This window comes from Xyrauchen texanus, chromosome 7 (assembly GCF_025860055.1).
Source record: "Xyrauchen texanus isolate HMW12.3.18 chromosome 7, RBS_HiC_50CHRs, whole genome shotgun sequence".
NCBI classification, from domain to species: Eukaryota; Metazoa; Chordata; class Actinopteri; order Cypriniformes; family Catostomidae; genus Xyrauchen; species Xyrauchen texanus.
In genome coordinates, this window is record NC_068282.1 from 14,393,207 (window position 1) to 14,410,796 (window position 17,590).

General features: G+C 39.2%; 1 protein-coding gene across 1 annotated transcript; it reads left to right on the forward strand.

Annotated features, from left to right (window-relative positions):
- The first annotated feature begins 1,136 nt into the window (after positions 1–1,136).
- Positions 1,137–15,924, forward strand: myhb (myosin, heavy chain b). The gene is made up of 41 exons (XM_052129642.1): positions 1,137–1,156; positions 1,380–1,442; positions 2,754–2,966; positions 3,056–3,199; positions 3,311–3,467; positions 3,539–3,566; positions 3,658–3,769; positions 4,551–4,643; positions 4,736–4,799; positions 4,884–4,982; positions 7,405–7,508; positions 7,726–7,864; positions 7,984–8,102; positions 8,251–8,400; positions 8,481–8,651; positions 8,749–9,055; positions 9,171–9,247; positions 9,340–9,427; positions 9,574–9,691; positions 9,926–10,049; positions 10,128–10,264; positions 10,380–10,635; positions 10,711–10,953; positions 11,035–11,211; positions 11,347–11,492; positions 11,582–11,672; positions 11,753–12,142; positions 12,241–12,367; positions 12,478–12,596; positions 12,680–12,876; positions 12,958–13,141; positions 13,270–13,435; positions 13,556–13,680; positions 13,758–14,066; positions 14,139–14,342; positions 14,451–14,576; positions 14,753–14,923; positions 15,039–15,143; positions 15,221–15,316; positions 15,504–15,635; positions 15,786–15,924. The coding sequence occupies exons 3-41, from the start codon at positions 2,763–2,765 to the stop codon at positions 15,804–15,806; spliced, it is 5,820 nt and encodes a 1,939-aa protein (XP_051985602.1). The 5' UTR covers positions 1,137–1,156; positions 1,380–1,442; positions 2,754–2,762; the 3' UTR covers positions 15,807–15,924.
- Positions 15,925–17,590: the final 1,666 nt, after the last annotated feature.

Genomic DNA, 17,590 nt, shown 5'->3' on the forward strand with positions numbered 1-17,590 from the left:
TTTACATCTAAAAACGAATTGTAATGTATTTTACAGTAAAATGACATGTATGGTCTTATTAAATATATTGGACTATAATTTTTCACTGTGTATGATATGGTTACTACCAGGTAACGGCCTTTTTTACTTCAGCATTTACACTCTCTTTTTCTGTTAAAATTCCAAACACTTTTATAAAGTACATAAATAAATGAACAATGATTTGTACAACAATTTTAAAAGTAAATTAAGGTTCCCATTTACACATTTTCTTAGCACTCGTGGTGTGACAAGACTTGGCTAAAAGCACACAATGACTCAAGTTGGACTGTTGACATCAAGGACTTTGTCACCACCTTGGACTTTGTTGCATCCCTTGGAGAATTTGGTGAGCCTCAGCTGTTCTTAGGAAATGCATGATCTTTTGGCATCCCCCCTTGTTTCTTGAAGCTGGAAGGATAAAGGTATACCAATTTATAAAAGGTATATCTAATTTCTTAATAACATGACAAACTTGTAGGGCTCCTGCAACTTTATACCAGTGACATTTGCTTTCCTCTCCACAACCAAGCCTTAAATTGCCGGAAGACATTCAAAACATGGGTTTACAACTAATTAGGGTACTGATCTTAACATTGGGGTTACTAATTTGCTCCACTTTTTCCATTTCTACTGAGTTTGTAATAAACTGTTTATAACCATTGTGGGATCATTGGGCAGTATTATTAGAATTAATTTCTGTACCTGGATTAATTTTTACCCATAACAATGAAATTGCCGATATAATTTGTATGCCAACCCAAAACTCTAGTAAACAAGGACAAGTAATTTATAACAGTTAATAATCATTTCATTATATATATATATATATATATATATATATATATATATATATATATATATATATATGTTAACAAATGTATTTTATTTAGTCACAAAATACATTTAAATGGTGAAAATGAGCCAGAAAAGCTCTTATCTATTCTGTATTGAGACTCCTTTGGAAGTGTCTTCAATATATCAAGAGATAAAAATAATACAGTGATGATACTTAAAAGGACAGATGTCAGTGGACAAACATTTTTTGAAGCCCCAAAATGAGATGCTGACAGGGCGCGTCCACCCCTATATAAGAAACTGGCTTAGACTCTCACAAGGCTCACAACTACCAGATAAGGTGAGTGTCTTAACTTCAACCCAAAAAGCAGACTTGTTCTATGCACGTTTCTATTTTCCCTCTTTCTGTTCAAATCTCTTTAGACTTTTTGGTTACTTATTATAATGTTGTGCTTCTCAGAGAAAACTATGCTTGAACTTTAAGATATTACTTTAACTTGATGTACATAATTTTATTTTTGGGGTTAGTTTCAGTTGAAATATAATGCATTGTTTTTGTAAAGAATATACAGAGGTGGCGAATTAGAACATCAAGACCAGTTCCCTAGAGTCGGTGTAAGACAAAGGTAAGCATGGGTGCATCTTTAACAAAAAAATGTAGTTACTAAACAATTTTAAGAACTGACATTCCTCATATAGCTTGTAAAAAATTATATATTTTTTTTTTATCACATTCTGTTTCGTAACAAATAAATAAATACATTCTCAACCACCAAGTTATTAGTCAATAAAGTCAGTGTTGTAGTCGAGACCAGCTCATCTGAGTCCAAGTCCAGTCCAAGACCAGAGGAGGTCTAGTTTGAGTCAAGACCGAGAGCAGAAGAGGGTTGAGTACAAGACTCTTAATACATTTGTTAAATGTATAGTTAAAGTTTAAACGACTATTGACTCATATAGGCTCAAATATACCTCATATATTATTTTCTTAAGCTTATGTTGTTGAAACTATCACCAGTCAGGAATGAAAATGAAATGAATGCCACATCCAAGGTTAAGTAAACACAGTTGTATTCCAATTAAGATATGTCAGTGTTAACAATATGTCAGTGAAAAACTCAAATTAAAGGTTCAAAATGGCCAATCATGGCAATACAAACAACCAGCTTCTGCATACTATTATATTCCATTCAAGACAATTAAATATTTCTGTTTTACAAAATATAGTATTACTGTACCGTAACTAAAATGGCATAAAAACCTGACCATTTTGTATTTAATATGACAATGTTCTTGCAGAAATTTAATATAAACCTTTACATTCAATTTGTTAACAAATTTCTCAATTGCACTACTATATTCCATTATAAGTCAAGTAAGCACTTAAGAATTATTTTGAGGGATTTGTCCTTTACTCAAGTGCAATTTAAAGGGAATACTTGTACTTTTACTCAATTACATTTTCAAATAAATCTTTTTACTCCTTACAATTTTATTAAAACTTGAAAAGTACTCATTACATGACACGTCATAATCGCTGATATTGTCAGTCAAAAAATGTTTGTCAGATAAGTCAAAGCTTCCACTGTATATTTTTTTGTAAAGGGACTCGTCTGGTCTCGGGGTTAAGTCCGAGTCCACACTTGTTCAAATCCGAGTCAAAACTGAATCTAAATGCTCATGAGTCCATGGCATAACCAAGACCATGAAAATATGGTCTTGGACCGAGCCCGGTCTCGAGTAATACAACATTGAATAAAGTTACTCCAAAATTTAGAAAGTTTGACATTGGGTACGTTTTTCAAACAAGTAGAGTAAGTACATGGCTATCTTACACTTTATTCTAGCACATTATGAGAGGTCAGTGTCACACATTAACAATGTCTGTTGATGAGCTGTCTACAAATAGTTACAAAGAGTATTGGGTGTTTTTCTGGAAGAGTGCCACCATGAGCACGGACCCAGCGATGGAGTGTTTTGGCCCAGCTGCCATTTACCTTCGCAAGCCAGAGAAGGAGAGGCTGGAGGCACAAAATATGCCTTTTGATGCTAAAACTGCATACTTTGTTACCGAACCCAAGGAAATGTACCTCAAAAGCGTTCTCAAGAGTCGGGAAGGTGGCAAAGCCACCGTGCAAACTCTGTGTGGCAAAGTGGGTACAAAATAATCAGATAAAATTTGCCAAGTAAGTTTGAGATCAGAATTGCTTCATTTAAAACTTTTAAATGACTTTCCCTCCAGACCATCACAGTGAATGAAGATGATATTCACCCAATGAACCCCCCTAAGTTTGATAAGATTGAGGACATGGCCATGATGACCCACCTCAATGAACCTGCTGTGCTGTACAACCTCAAAGAGCGTTATGCAGCATGGATGATATACGTAAGTGAAAAATATTAACCTGTGTCAAACACATTATACTGATTTTATTTTAACTAAACAGTAATGAACTGTCTATATAAGAGTAATGTAAAAAATAATGCTCTCTTTCAGACCTACTCTGGGCTCTTCTGTGTCACTGTGAATCCATATAAGTGGCTCCCGGTGTACGATGCTGCAGTTGTGTCAGCCTACAGGGGCAAAAAAAGGATTGAAGCCCCACCTCACATCTTCTCCATCTCTGACAACGCCTATCAGTTCATGCTCACTGGTATGAAAAAAACTTTTGAAAAGATTTTGAAAGATTGTAAAAATAATAAATGTCTTTCTACTCTCTTGTAGATCGTGAGAATCAGTCTATCCTGATTACGTATGTATCTCTCGCTCACACAATTACATTATTGCTTGACAAAACAATGAAAGTCTGATGCATATTATATTATATTATATTATGTTTTCAGTGGAGAATCTGGTGCAGGAAAGACTGTAAACACCAAACGTGTCATCCAGTACTTTGCGACAATCGCTGTATCTGGACAGAAGAAGCCAGAGCATGTTCCTGGAAAAATGAAGGTATTTGCAATAACAATTGTATAATATATGAAATTTAGATATTTAGGTAAAGGCAAATGTAATAAATATGTGCTTAATGAAATTGATGCATTGATTGATTACTTGATATTGTCAGGGTAACAATCAAATTTATACACTCACTGAGCACTTTATTAGGAACAATATGGTCCTAATAAAGTGCTCGATGTGGTCTTCTGCTATTGTAGCCCATTCACCTCAAGGTTCGATGTGTTGTGCATTGTGAGAAGCTATTCTGCTCACTACAGTGGTTATCTGAGATACTGTAGCCTTTCTGTCGGCTTGAATCCGTCTGGCCATTCTCCATTGACTTCTTTCATCAACAAATCGTTTTTGTCTGCAAAACTGCAGCTCACTGGATGTTTTTTTTTTTTTTTTTGGCACCATTCTGAGTAAACCAGAGACTGTTGTGCATGAAAATCCCAAGAGATGAGCAGTTACAGAAATATTCAAACCAGCCTGTCTGGCACCAACAATCATGCCATGTTTGAAATCACTGAGATCACCATTTTTCCCCATTAAGTCAGTTGATGTGAACAATAACTGAAGCTTCTGACCATTCTGCATGATTGTATTCATTGCACTGCTGCCACATGATTGGCTGATTAGATATTCACATGAATAACTAGGCATACAGGTGTTCATAATAAAGTGCTCAGTGGGTGTATTTTGCAAGGTATAGACATAAGCAAGTTTTTCTTGTCATGAGGGAAGTAGAGATCTTACTTGACTGTTACATTAAAACATATTCTCTACACATTAGGGTTCGCTGGAGGATCAAATCATTGCAGCCAACCCCTTGCTGGAAGCCTATGGAAATGCCAAGACTGTGAGGAATGATAACTCCTCTCGTTTTGTAAGTACTAAGCCAAATGCCATGTTATACTTTGTTAGCTGATTCTGCAATGTCAAATAATGATCTAATAAATCTGTGGTCAAACCCTATAGGGTAAATTCATCCGAATCCATTTTGCATCCACTGGAAAGTTGGCCTCAGCTGATATTGAAACTTGTGAGTCCTTCTTTCTTTCAGATGTCAACTGATTGATACAGACACTTATTTGATCCTTATGATAACCATGTGATTGTTCAATAGATCTCCTGGAAAAATCCAGGGTAACTTACCAGCTGTCTGCTGAGAGGAGCTACCACATCTTCTACCAGCTCTGCACTGGCCATAAGCCAGAACTGCTGGGTATAAAATTTATCAGCATTATACAGGTGAAACTCGAAAAATTAGAATATCGTGCAAAAGTTCATTAATTTAAGTAATTCAACTTAAAAGGTGAAACTAATATATTATATAGACTCATTACAAGCAAAGTAAGATATTTCAAGCCTTTATTTTATATAAGTTTGATGATTATGGCTTACAGCTTATGAAAACCCCAAATTCAGAATCTCAGAAAATTAGAATATTACATGAAATCTATATATATATATAAAAAAAGGATTTTAAATACAGAAATGTCAGCCCTCTGAAAAGTATAATCATGCATATGTAGTCAGAACTTGGTTTGGGCCCCTTTTGCATTAATTACTGCCTCAATGCGGCGTGGCATGGATGCTATCAGCCTGTGGCACTGCTGAGGTGTTATGGAGGACCAAGATGCTTCAATAGCGGCCTTCAGCTCTTCTGCATTGTTTGGTCTCATGTCTCTCATCTTTCTCTTGGCAATGTCCCATAGATTCTCTATGGGGTTCAGGTCAGGCGAGTTTGCTGGCCAATCAAGCACAGTAATGGTCATTGAACCAGGTTTTGGTACTTTTGGCAGTGTGGGCAGGTGCCAAGTCCTGCTGGAAAATGAAGTCAGCATCTCCATAAAGCTTGTCTGCTGAAGGAAGCATGAAGTGCTCTAAAATGTCCCGGTAGACAGCTGCGTTGACTCTGGACTTAATAAAGCACAGTGGACTAACACCAGCCGATGACATGGCTCCCCAAACCAACACCGACTGAGGAAACTTCACACTGGACTTCAAGCATCTTGGATTGTGTGCCTCTCCATTCTTCCTCCAGACTCTGGGACCTTGGTTTCCAAATGAGATGCAAAATTTGCTCTCATCAGAAAAGAGGACTTTGGACCACTGAGCAACAGACCAGTTCTTTTTTTCTTTAGCCCGGGTAAGACGTTTGACATTTGAAGCCCATGTCCAGGACCCGTCTGTGTGTGGTGGCTCTTGATGCAGTAACTCCAGCCTCAGTCCACTCCTTGTGAAGCTCCCCACACATTTGAATGGCCTTTTCCTGACAATCCTCTCCAGGCTACGGTCATCCCTGCTGCTTGTGCACCTTTTTCTTCCACACTTTTCCCTTCCACTTAACTTTCTATTAATGTGCTTTGATACAGCACTTTGAGAACATCCAACTTCTTTTGCAATTACCTTTTGAGGCTTTCCCTCCTTGTGGAGGGTGTCAATGATGGTTTTCTGCACAACTGTCAGGTCAGCAGTCTTCCCCATGATTGTGAATTCAACTGAACCAGACTGAGAGACCATTTAAAGGCTCAGGAACCCTTTGCAGGTGTTTAGCTGATTAGAGTGTGACACTTTGAGCCTACAATACTGAACCTTTTCACAATATTCTAATTTTCTGTGATTCTGAATTTGGGGTTTTCATAAGCTGTAAGCCATAATCCATCCATCCATCCATCCATCCATCGTCAACCGCTTATCCTGTGTACAGGGTCGCGTGGGGCTGGAGCCTATCCCAGCTAACATTGGGCGAAAGGCGGGGGACACCCTGGACAGGTCGCCAGTTAAGCCATAATCATCAAAATTATTTCAAATAAAGGCTTGAAATATCTTACTTTGCTTGTAATGAGTCTATATAATATATTAGTTTCACATTTTAAGTTGAATTACTGAAATTAATGAACTTTTGCACGATATTCTAATTTTTCGAGTTTCACCTGTATTTTAGTATTATAGATTATTTATTATCTGACATTCTGGTAAACTACACTCACTGAACACTTTATTAGGAACACTATGGTCCTAATAAATTGCCCGACATGGTCTTCTGCTGCTGTAGCCTATCCACCTTAATGTTCGACGTGTTGTGCACTCTGAGATGCTATTCTGCTCACTACAATTGTACGGAGTAGTTATCAGAGTTACCGTAGCCTTTCTGTCAGCTCGAACCAGTCTGGCCATGCTCTGTTGACCTCTCTCATCAACAAGGCATTTGTTTTCCTCAGAACTGCCACTCACAGGGTGTCTTTTTATTTGTGGCACAATTTTGAGTAAACTCTAGAGACTGTTGAGCAGACTGATATCCCAGGAGATCAGCTGTTACAAAAATTCTCAAACCAGCCCGTCTGGACACCAACAATCATGCCACGGTCGATATTAACGAGATAAAAAAAATCCCCATTCTGATGGTTGATTTGAACATTAATTGAAGCTCCTGACCTGTATCTGGATGATTTTATGCATTGCACTGTTGCCACACAATTGTCTGATTAGATAATCGCATGAATATGTAGGTGTACAGGTGTTCCTAATGAAGTGCGCAGTGAGTGTATATTATATAATCATTTGTCCCTTACATTTGTTTTTAATGTAGTTAGTTAAAATACATTGCATATTGCATTAGTTTCCATTCCATCTTCCTACAGAGGCTCTTTTGATCACCACCAACCCATACGATTATCCCATGATCAGTCATGGTGAGATTACAGTCAAGAGCATCAATGATGTGGAAGAGTTCATTGCAACTGATGTAAGCGACAATCAAATGTTTAAGTATTGCCCTTTTGCCTTTTAATTTACAAAAATTGTCAAAAAGACTTTTATGTTGTTATGTCCCATATATCATGAATATATCTGACATGTAGTATTTTATGCCCAACTTATAAATGTATAATTGTGTCTATTAAATTAACAAATTAAATTATAATGTCTATGACAAGAGACATTTGATTGTTTTTGACTTAAAGACAGCCATTGACATCTTGGGCTTCAGTGCTGAGGAAAAAATAGGCATCTACAAGCTGACAGGAGCTGTGATGCATCATGGAAATATGAAGTTTAAACAGAAGCAGAGGGAGGAGCAGGCTGAGCCTGATGGCAATGAGGGTTTGTGTAACTTCCATTCAAGCTCAGCTAATATAGTGCAGTGGTTCAGAGAGTAACATGGATACATGGTTACAATATAGATACATAGAGTCTTTTTGTATTATTTATTTATTTTCCAGTGGCTGATAAAATTGCATACCTCATCGGAATAAACTCTGCTGACATGCTGAAAGCTTTGTGTTTCCCAAGAGTGAAGGTCGGGAATGAATATGTGACCAAGGGACAAACTGTTCCTCAGGTATGCTAACCTTTATATAAACTGAATCATTAAATATTAGAACTTGTTTGTGAAAATGCTTTTTTTGGTAAAATGGTACTCCATTTTCAGTTGCTTTGGCAGACTGATGTTAATGACATGTAATGATTTATTTATTTGAATAAACTAGGTGTATAATTCAGCCATGGCTCTGTGCAAGTCAATCTATGAGAAGATGTTTTTGTGGATGGTTGTTCGAATCAATGAGATGTTGGACACCAAACAGCCAAGACAGTTCTTCATTGGAGTGCTTGACATTGCTGGGTTTGAAATCTTTGATGTAAGTATAGGAGATGAGAGTATGCATTTGAGCACAGTATATTAAACTTTATGGACTGAATGTCTTCATGTTCACTGTAGTACAACAGCCTGGAGCAGCTGTGCATTAATTTCACAAATGAGAAACTGCAACAGTTTTTCAACCACCACATGTTTGTGCTGGAACAAGAGGAATACAAGAAAGAGGGCATTCAGTGGGAGTTCATTGACTTTGGTATGGACTTGGCTGCCTGCATTGAGCTTATTGAGAAGGTAACGAATCTCAGTCTCTGAGTTTTTCATTTTAACATGCCTGCTCCATTTAAATTCCTTGTCTTACAATCTCTCAAAACTGTTTTCTTTCTTGTAGCCAATGGGCATTTTCTCCATCCTTGAGGAAGAGTGTATGTTCCCCAAGGCAACAGACGCTACCTTCAAGAACAAACTTTATGATCAGCATCTTGGCAAAACTGCATCTTTCCAGAAACCCAAACCTGTCAAAGGCAAGCCTGAGGCCCACTTCTCTTTGGTGCACTATGCTGGGACTGTGGATTACAATATTTCAGGATGGCTGGATAAGAACAAGGACCCTCTAAATGACTCTGTGGTTCAGTTGTACCAAAAGTCTTCAGTTAAACTCTTGGCTCACCTATATGTTTCTCATGCGTCCACTGAAGGTCTGCAAAACAAATACACATATTTCTGATTGAAATCTTAGGTTACATTTCTTTTAGTTTTCTGTAGAATATATTGTTTACTAGAGGTTCCCTTATTACTATGATTTACCAACAGCCGATGGTGGAGGTGCTGGCAAAAAAGGTGGGAAAAAGAAGGGTGGCTCCTTCCAGACTGTGTCTGCTATGTTCCGGGTAACACTATGATCCCATTTTGCTCTATAATATTTTATACAAAACAAGAGCATACTAGCTGATGACTTCTTTATTTATTCTTTAACCAACAGGAGAACTTGGGCAAGCTGATGACTAATCTGAGAAGTACTCATCCACATTTTGTGCGTTGCTTGATTCCAAATGAGTCAAAGACTCCAGGTGAATTATTTTTATGCAAAGCTCCTTCCTCTGAACAACTATAAGATATTTTAGAGGGGAGATCCAATGTTAAAACGACATGAGAAGCTTGTCTAAATACTGTACAAGACTAATTTCATTGACTATTTGAAACTGTTTGTTTTTAGGTCTTATGGAGAACTTTCTGGTCATCCACCAGTTGAGGTGTAATGGTGTGCTGGAGGGAATCAGAATCTGCAGAAAGGGTTTCCCAAGCAGAATCCTCTATGGTGACTTTAAGCAGAGGTAATTATGTACATTATGCATAATTTCGGTGTGTGTTAAAGAATATTTCAATATAGTCTTTAGCAAACTAAAATATATACCCCATTAGGCTTCTTATCTCTTAGTACCTTCATTTTCAAATATTATTTTCTCACAGAAGAATTTAAACTCACTGTATGTACCCAATATGGGTCGGAAACAGGCTAAAATTATCACATTTGCTTTGACTTATCGCTAAAATGTCTTCTCTTTCAGATACAAGGTACTAAATGCTAGTGTCATCCCTGAGGGTCAGTTCATTGACAACAAGAAGGCTTCAGAGAAACTTCTTACCTCCATTGATGTGGATCACACCCAGTACAAGTTTGGACACACCAAGGTTAGGAAGGACACGAGACCAAACAAATGACTTTTGATGAATATCACTGCCATTAACAATGTCAAAACCAAATTTCAGGTGTTTTTCAAATCTGGCCTTTTGGGTTTACTTGAGGAGATGCGAGATGAAAAACTTGCAATTCTTGTGACCATGACTCAGGCCTTGTGCAAGGGCTTCCTTATGAGGAGAGAGTTTATCAAAATGATGGAGAGAAGGTATTGTGTTTAAAGCTAGTGTCATCATCCAGCACTGCTGGAATTATTCAGTAGATTCCTTTGCTCATCTTATTCATACACTGGTTCAGACCTTTTCTATTTGTTTTAAAAACAGAGAGTCCATCTATTCCATCCAGTACAACATCCGCTCATTCATGAATGTAAAACACTGGCCATGGATGAAGCTGTATTTTAAGATCAAGCCTCTGTTGAAGAGTGCAGAGACTGAGAAGGAAATGGCAGCCATGAAAGAGAACTTTGAAAAAATGAAGGGGGATTTGGCAAAGGCACTTGCCAAGAAGAAGGAGCTGGAAGAGAAAATGGTTTCTCTGCTACAGGAGAAAAATGACCTGCAGTTACAAGTGGCATCTGTGAGTTTTTTCTACTTCTTCCCATTATTATTACTGTGGTAACTAGACCTTATCATATATATGATTTCATTGTAGGAATGTGAGAATCTATCTGATGCTGAGGAAAGATGTGAGGGTCTTATCAAAAGCAAGATTCAGCTCGAGGCAAAACTTAAAGAAACAAGTGAGAGACTGGAGGATGAAGAGGAAATCAATGCAGAACTGACAGCAAAGAAGAGAAAACTTGAGGATGAGTGCTCTGAGCTGAAGAAAGACATTGATGATTTAGAGCTCACTTTGGCCAAAGTAGAGAAGGAGAAACATGCCACTGAGAACAAGGTTAATATCTTGAGAATAAGGCACTGGTTATCTTGATATTTTAGCAAGGGTTGCAGTCATTCTAACATGCCTGACTCCTAGGTTAAAAATCTTACTGAGGAAATGGCATCTCAAGATGAAGTTATTATCAAGCTGACTAAGGAGAAGAAAGCCCTCCAAGAGGCACATCAACAGACTCTTGATGATCTCCAAGCAGAGGAAGACAAAGTCAATACTCTAACTAAAGCCAAAGCAAAGCTTGAGCAGCAAGTGGATGATGTGAGTTTGAACACCAACAAATTAGTAATAGTCTATCTAGTAGTTACTAGCAAATTTCTCGCAGAAGGTCAACCATGAAAGTAGTATTTAGAACAAATAATGCTCACTTATATTCTTTACATTCCTCAAAAACAGCTAGAGGGATCTTTGGAGCTTGAGAAGAAACTTCGCATGGACCTGGAGAGAGCCAAGAGAAAGCTTGAGGGTGACCTCAAACTAGCTCAGGAATCCATAATGGACCTGGAGAATGACAAGCAACAAATAGAAGAAAGGCTAAAGAAGTGAGGGACCAATACATAACATTATGATAAAAATTATCTTTCAAAATAATTAGAAACAATCTTAATAAAACCTTTGTATTTTCAAACAGGAAAGACTTTGAGACAAGTCAACTTCTGAGCAAGATCGAGGATGAGCAATCTCTTGGTATTCAGCTTCAAAAGAAGATAAAAGAACTTCAGGTCGCTCAAAGTGCTGTTGTGATTTTGTTGTTGCCCCTTGTAAATAAATGTAACTTATCATAGTTCTTATGCTACCACAGGCTCGTATTGAAGAGCTGGAGGAGGAAATAGAGGCAGAACGTGCTGCCCGTGCTAAGGTTGAAAAGCAGAGGACTGATCTCTCTAGGGAACTTGAGGAGATCAGTGAGAGGCTTGAAGAAGCAGGTGGTGCCACCACTACCCAGATTGAGATGAACAAGAAACGTGAGGCAGAGTTACATAAACTGCGACGTGATCTAGAGGAGTCCACCTTGCAGCATGAAGCCACAGCTGCAAGTCTTCGCAAGAAGCAGGCCGACAGTGTGGCAGAGCTGGGAGAACAGATTGATAACCTCCAGCGTGTAAAACAGAAGCTGGAAAAAGAGAAGAGTGAGCTTAAAATGGAAACTGATGACCTGTCGAGCAGTATGGAGCATGTTGCCAAATCAAAGGCAAGTTATTGATTACCTTATCATTTATGAAACATTATACAATAGTGTATTGTTGTAAACCCTACTCCATTAAAAAAAATTATATTCTTGTGTGGCAGGCAAACCTTGAAAAGATGTGTCGTACACTGGAGGATCAGGTGAACGAATTAAAGACAAAGAATGACGAACATCTACGCCAGGTGAATGACTTTGGTGCCCAAAAAGCAAGACTCCAGACAGAAAATGGTAAATAGTTTGGTAGCAAGAGATAACCATGTGCAATGGGAGTGACAATGGTTAAAACAAAATATAGCACAGCTGCAAAGCCTGCAGTTATTGACTATCATCCATTTTAGGTGAAATGGGACGTCAACTAGAAGAAAAAGAAGCTTTAGTTTCTCAACTTACTCGAAGCAAACAGGCTTACACGCAGCAAATTGAAGAGATGAAGAGGCAGCTTGAGGAGGAAGTCAAGGTGATGAGTCTGTCTGAATTATCTTAGGAAATTAACCTAATGAAGTTTAATTTAATAACTCTAGAACATTTATTGTTTAAAAGGCCAAAAATGCCCTGGCCCATGCTGTTCAATCTTCCCGCCATGACTGTGACCTGCTCAGAGAGCAGTTCGAGGAGGAACAGGAGGCCAAAACTGAGCTCCAGCGTGGCATGTCTAAGGCCAACAGTGAAGTAGCTCAGTGGAGAACCAAATATGAGACTGATGCCATTCAGCGTACTGAAGAACTTGAGGAAGCAAAGTAAATTAAATCACCTATTTAATGTTCTAGCAACAAGAAATTAAGTGGTATTAGTGACGTACATTTTGTTGTTGATCTCAGGAAAAAGCTTGCCCAGCGTCTGCAGGAAGCAGAGGAGTGCATTGAGGCTGTGAATGCTAAATGTGGCTCCTTGGAAAAGACCAAGCACAGACTGCAAGGTGAGGTTGAGGATCTTATGATTGATGTGGAGAGAGCTAATGCACTGGCTGCCAACCTTGACAAGAAGCAAAGGAACTTTGATAAGGTAAAGCAACTAATTTTGTGCAAAATATTTCAAAAACCTTTGTTTTGATGCACCTCACCACAGGAGACTTGCTATACAATTTGATGGAATTAGTTACTCCAGTTTAATCTTTGATTTTTATTGTAAAGGTCTTGGCAGAATGGAAGCAGAAGTATGAAGAAAGCCAGGCAGAATTGGAAGGAGCCCAAAAAGAGGCTCGCTCTCTTAGCACAGAAATTTTCAAAATGAAAAATTCTTATGAGGAGACTTTGGACCATCTGGAGACTCTAAAGAGGGAAAACAAAAACCTTCAGCGTATGTAAAGTAGTTTACTGCAGAATTGTCAGTTACCGGTTCTTTTCCTTGTTAGACTTTCTCTATAAAATTATTTGATGATGAATATGTTAAATCTGTTGTGTACTTTCATATCTACAGAGGAGATCTCAGATTTAACTGAGCAGCTTGGTGAGACTGGAAAGACTATTCATGAGCTGGAAAAAGGGAAGAAAACAGCTGAGTCTGAAAAATCTGAAATCCAAACAGCTCTTGAAGAAGCTGAGGTATGCTAACTTTTTAAAATGCCCATTATATTCAAAGTTCAAGCTAACACAAACTTTGAAACCATCCTTATTTTTAGGCGACCCTGGAGCATGAAGAATCCAAGATTCTTCGTATACAGCTGGAGCTGACCCAAGTGAAGGGAGAGATAGATCGGAGATTGGCTGAGAAGGATGAGGAGATTGAACAGATCAAGCGAAACAGCCAGAGAGTGATTGAATCCATGCAGACCACTCTGGATGCTGAAATCAGAAGCAGAAATGATGCTCTGAGAATCAAGAAGAAGATGGAAGGAGACCTCAATGAGATGGAAGTTCAGTTGAGCCATGCAAATCGCCAGGCTGCTGAAGCTCAGAAACAGCTCAGGAACGTCCAGGGACAGTTTAAGGTTTGTTATATTATAGAGGCTGTATCTTCGTCTGACTAACTGAAAGATCTAATTGCCTCTTAATTGCTTCAGGATGCTCAACTACATCTTGATGAGGCTTTACGAAGTCTGGAAGACATGAAAGAACAGGTCGCCATGGTGGAACGCAGGAACAACCTGATGCTGGCAGAAATTGAAGAGCTGAGAGTTGCTTTGGAGCAAACAGAGAGAGGCCGCAAAGTGGCCGAGCAGGAACTGGTAGATGCCAGTGAACGAGTGACGCTCTTGCACTCTCAAGTAAGAGGAATGATTTGTTATAAAGCATCAACTCTATTTATTAAACAACATATGGACATAACTTAAAATAAATTATCCATCCATAAAATTATTTTAACATTTCTTCAGAATACTAGTCTTATCAACACCAAGAAGAAGCTTGAAGCAGATCTTATTCAGATTCAAGGTGAGATGGACGATTTAGTCCAGGAAGCACGGAATGCTGAGGAGAAGGCCAAGAAAGCAATTACTGATGTAAGTTAAAATTTACACTAACTGAATACATGTTCATCGATTGAGTTCTAATTGCAACATTATTTGAAGGATAAGTCTAAGGATAAGCTGAACATACCTTGATATTGTTGAAGCTGCAGTCTTAATGTTCTCCTTCTTGATCAATAAAAAATAAAAATGAATAAAAATGATTCCAGGCTGCCATGATGGCAGAGGAGCTCAAGAAAGAACAGGACACAAGTGCTCATCTTGAGAGGATGAAGAAGAACCTGGAGATTACAGTTAAAGACCTGCAGCACCGTCTGGACGAGGCTGAAAATCTGGCCATGAAGGGGGGAAAGAAGCAGCTCCAGAAACTGGAGGCCAGGGTATGTTTCTATAGATGTGTGCTATGCCTAATCCACATTCATGAGTCTAAATACATGTATTTTAACTCTAGAATAAGGTCAGGCATAATGCCTATTATTGTTTCCTGTGTTTCAGGTTCGTGAGCTGGAAAGCGAAGTTGAAGCAGAACAGAGACGTGGTGCTGATGCCGTGAAAGGTGTTCGCAAATATGAAAGAAGAGTGAAGGAACTCGCTTATCAGGTAATTTGTCCAACAAATTCACATATGGTTAGAAAACAGTTAAATCGAGATTCCTTTTAATATTTTTTCTGACACAGGCTGAAGAAGATAAGAAGAATATTTTCAGACTGCAAGACCTTGTGGACAAACTTCAACTGAAAGTCAAGTCCTACAAGAGACAGAGTGAAGAGTCTGTGAGTGATCTGAGTGTTAGCCTGTTGACTACAGAGACTTGCTTACTATATAGACAAATATATCCACTACACATACATTATACATTACATTAGAAATGCTTCAAAATATTAGTCTAAATTGGTTATAGTAAATTAGTTTTAATATTAAGATATTATGAGGCTTTACCAGGTGTTATTCCATTCACAGGAGGAAATGGCCAACACTCACATGTCCAGGTACAGGAAGGTGCAGCATGAGCTAGACGAGGCTCAGGAGAGAGCTGATATTGCTGAATCCCAGGTCAACAAGCTGAGAGTTAAAAGCCGTGAATTTGGAAAGGTAATTACAGCTAGTAAATAAAGTCACATGTACAAAGCTACATTAGTTGTACATAAGTATTGTACATCAACTCCACAATATGAAATGGCCTAATACTTATTTCATTACATTTAGCCTATGTGCTTGATTTTTAATTGTATTTGTTTACAGGGAAAAGAGGCTGAAGAATGAACAATGGGAAAGACAGTGGACAGAAACAAGAACTGAAACATTTTATAAGGAAATGATATTCTTATAAAAATGTCCACTAGATTTGTCTAGTAACTAATAAAAAATGCATATGATCTGATATGTCTGTGTGTTTTGTGAATTTGTTATATTAAAATGTGCTGCAATGTGTGTACACGAAATACATAAAATACAAGTTCATGCAAAATTTCATGCATTTTGATTTTGGAAGAAATTGCACACAACATCCAAAGTTATTTTGCTAACATGTTCATTAAAATGTAAATATTTCTTGATATTCCCCCAAAATAGGGTTTTTGTCACACCACAAAGTCAAAAACCAAACTTTAAACAAACTATATTGGATCCAGGCTAGTTCACACGGTGCCAACAAACACCCACATAAAATGTTTTTGGGTTTTCTTCAGCCTATTGGCCAGGGTTTTAAACCCTGTTTATTATGGAAGTGGCAACTAGCATTGAGCCAACTAACATTAAAGTTATTGGTTTCACAAAATTCCAATAAAATTAGCTTATTTATTTTTTAGATATATATTTAAAGAATCAATAAGCAATGGGGACTGAAAATGGTTTGAAAATCTAAACATTTAAATTGTGAGATGATGGCAACTGAAAAACAATCACATCATGCAATCCTTATGCGTTTCATACAAAGGCCTAGAGTGACAAATTATTTACAATTTTTATATACAAATTGATCTGAGACCTATGCTGCAGACAGCAATGAGCGAGACAGCTCGGTCATTGGCTGTGCTGCGGCAACTTGCTCGAACCAATGGCGGGGCGACTCTGAACGCGCGACCAATGGGCGCGCGCTTCGCGCTCGCGTGCTCAGAGCCCGCCAAGATGGGCGTGGCTAGGGCTATATATTAGGCGCCCCGTCATGAGAGTTCTTTAGATTTAATCTCCTTCAGCAAAGACCTTCTCTTCGCTGATCCTCCGGATTATTGGAGTCTTTTCGCCCGCCGTCGACAAGCCTACAGCAGGACTGCTACGAGGACGCCGGCGCCTTCAGCCGCCTTCAAAGCCTTCTGCTACGCCATCCGGCGCGCATCACCCTGATATCCTTTTGCTAAGCTACTTTGCAAGTGTTCGCCTCTGCAACGCTTTTTGTATTTAGTAAAAGAGCAATTTTCGAGGCGTTGTTCCAAATGCCTTCCACCTGCGCCTCGTGCAGAGGCCTTCTTCCTGACGGGGACCGTCACGTTATCTGCACTCGCTGCCTGGGACCCGACCACGCAGAAGCTACTCTCACTCGAGGCGGATGCCCCAAATGTGACTCCCTGGGCCTCACCGAGCTGCGCGCTCGCTTCACCGCCTTCGCCGCGAACGAGCCTGCTACCACCGTGCTGCTGTCCCCTCTGTTCGAGCCACGCAAGAAAAAGCGCCGCTCACAGAGGCCGCCAGAGCACGCGGACTTCAGTGACGTCACGCCGGGCCAGTCCCCGCATGCTTCACCACTACCCGAGAACTCTCTGCCGCCAGTCCATTTCACGCAGGCGGACCAGCACCCCTCCAACAGAGCGGTGGGTCTCGTCTCGTTCGGCGCGTCAGGGGACGACGGTGAAAAGGATGACAGCTTTTCCATTGACGCTGCATCCAACGCATGTCAGTGGCTGCGAGCATTACGGAGATAGCGCGCGTGCCTGTAATCTCACACGCACCCCTGCACTCGGCACTCAACAAAGTTGCTCAGCGCGCGCCCGCGCCTCTGAGAGCTGTAAGCTCAGTAAACCCACCCATAAGCGCTGCCCATGCAGTTTCAA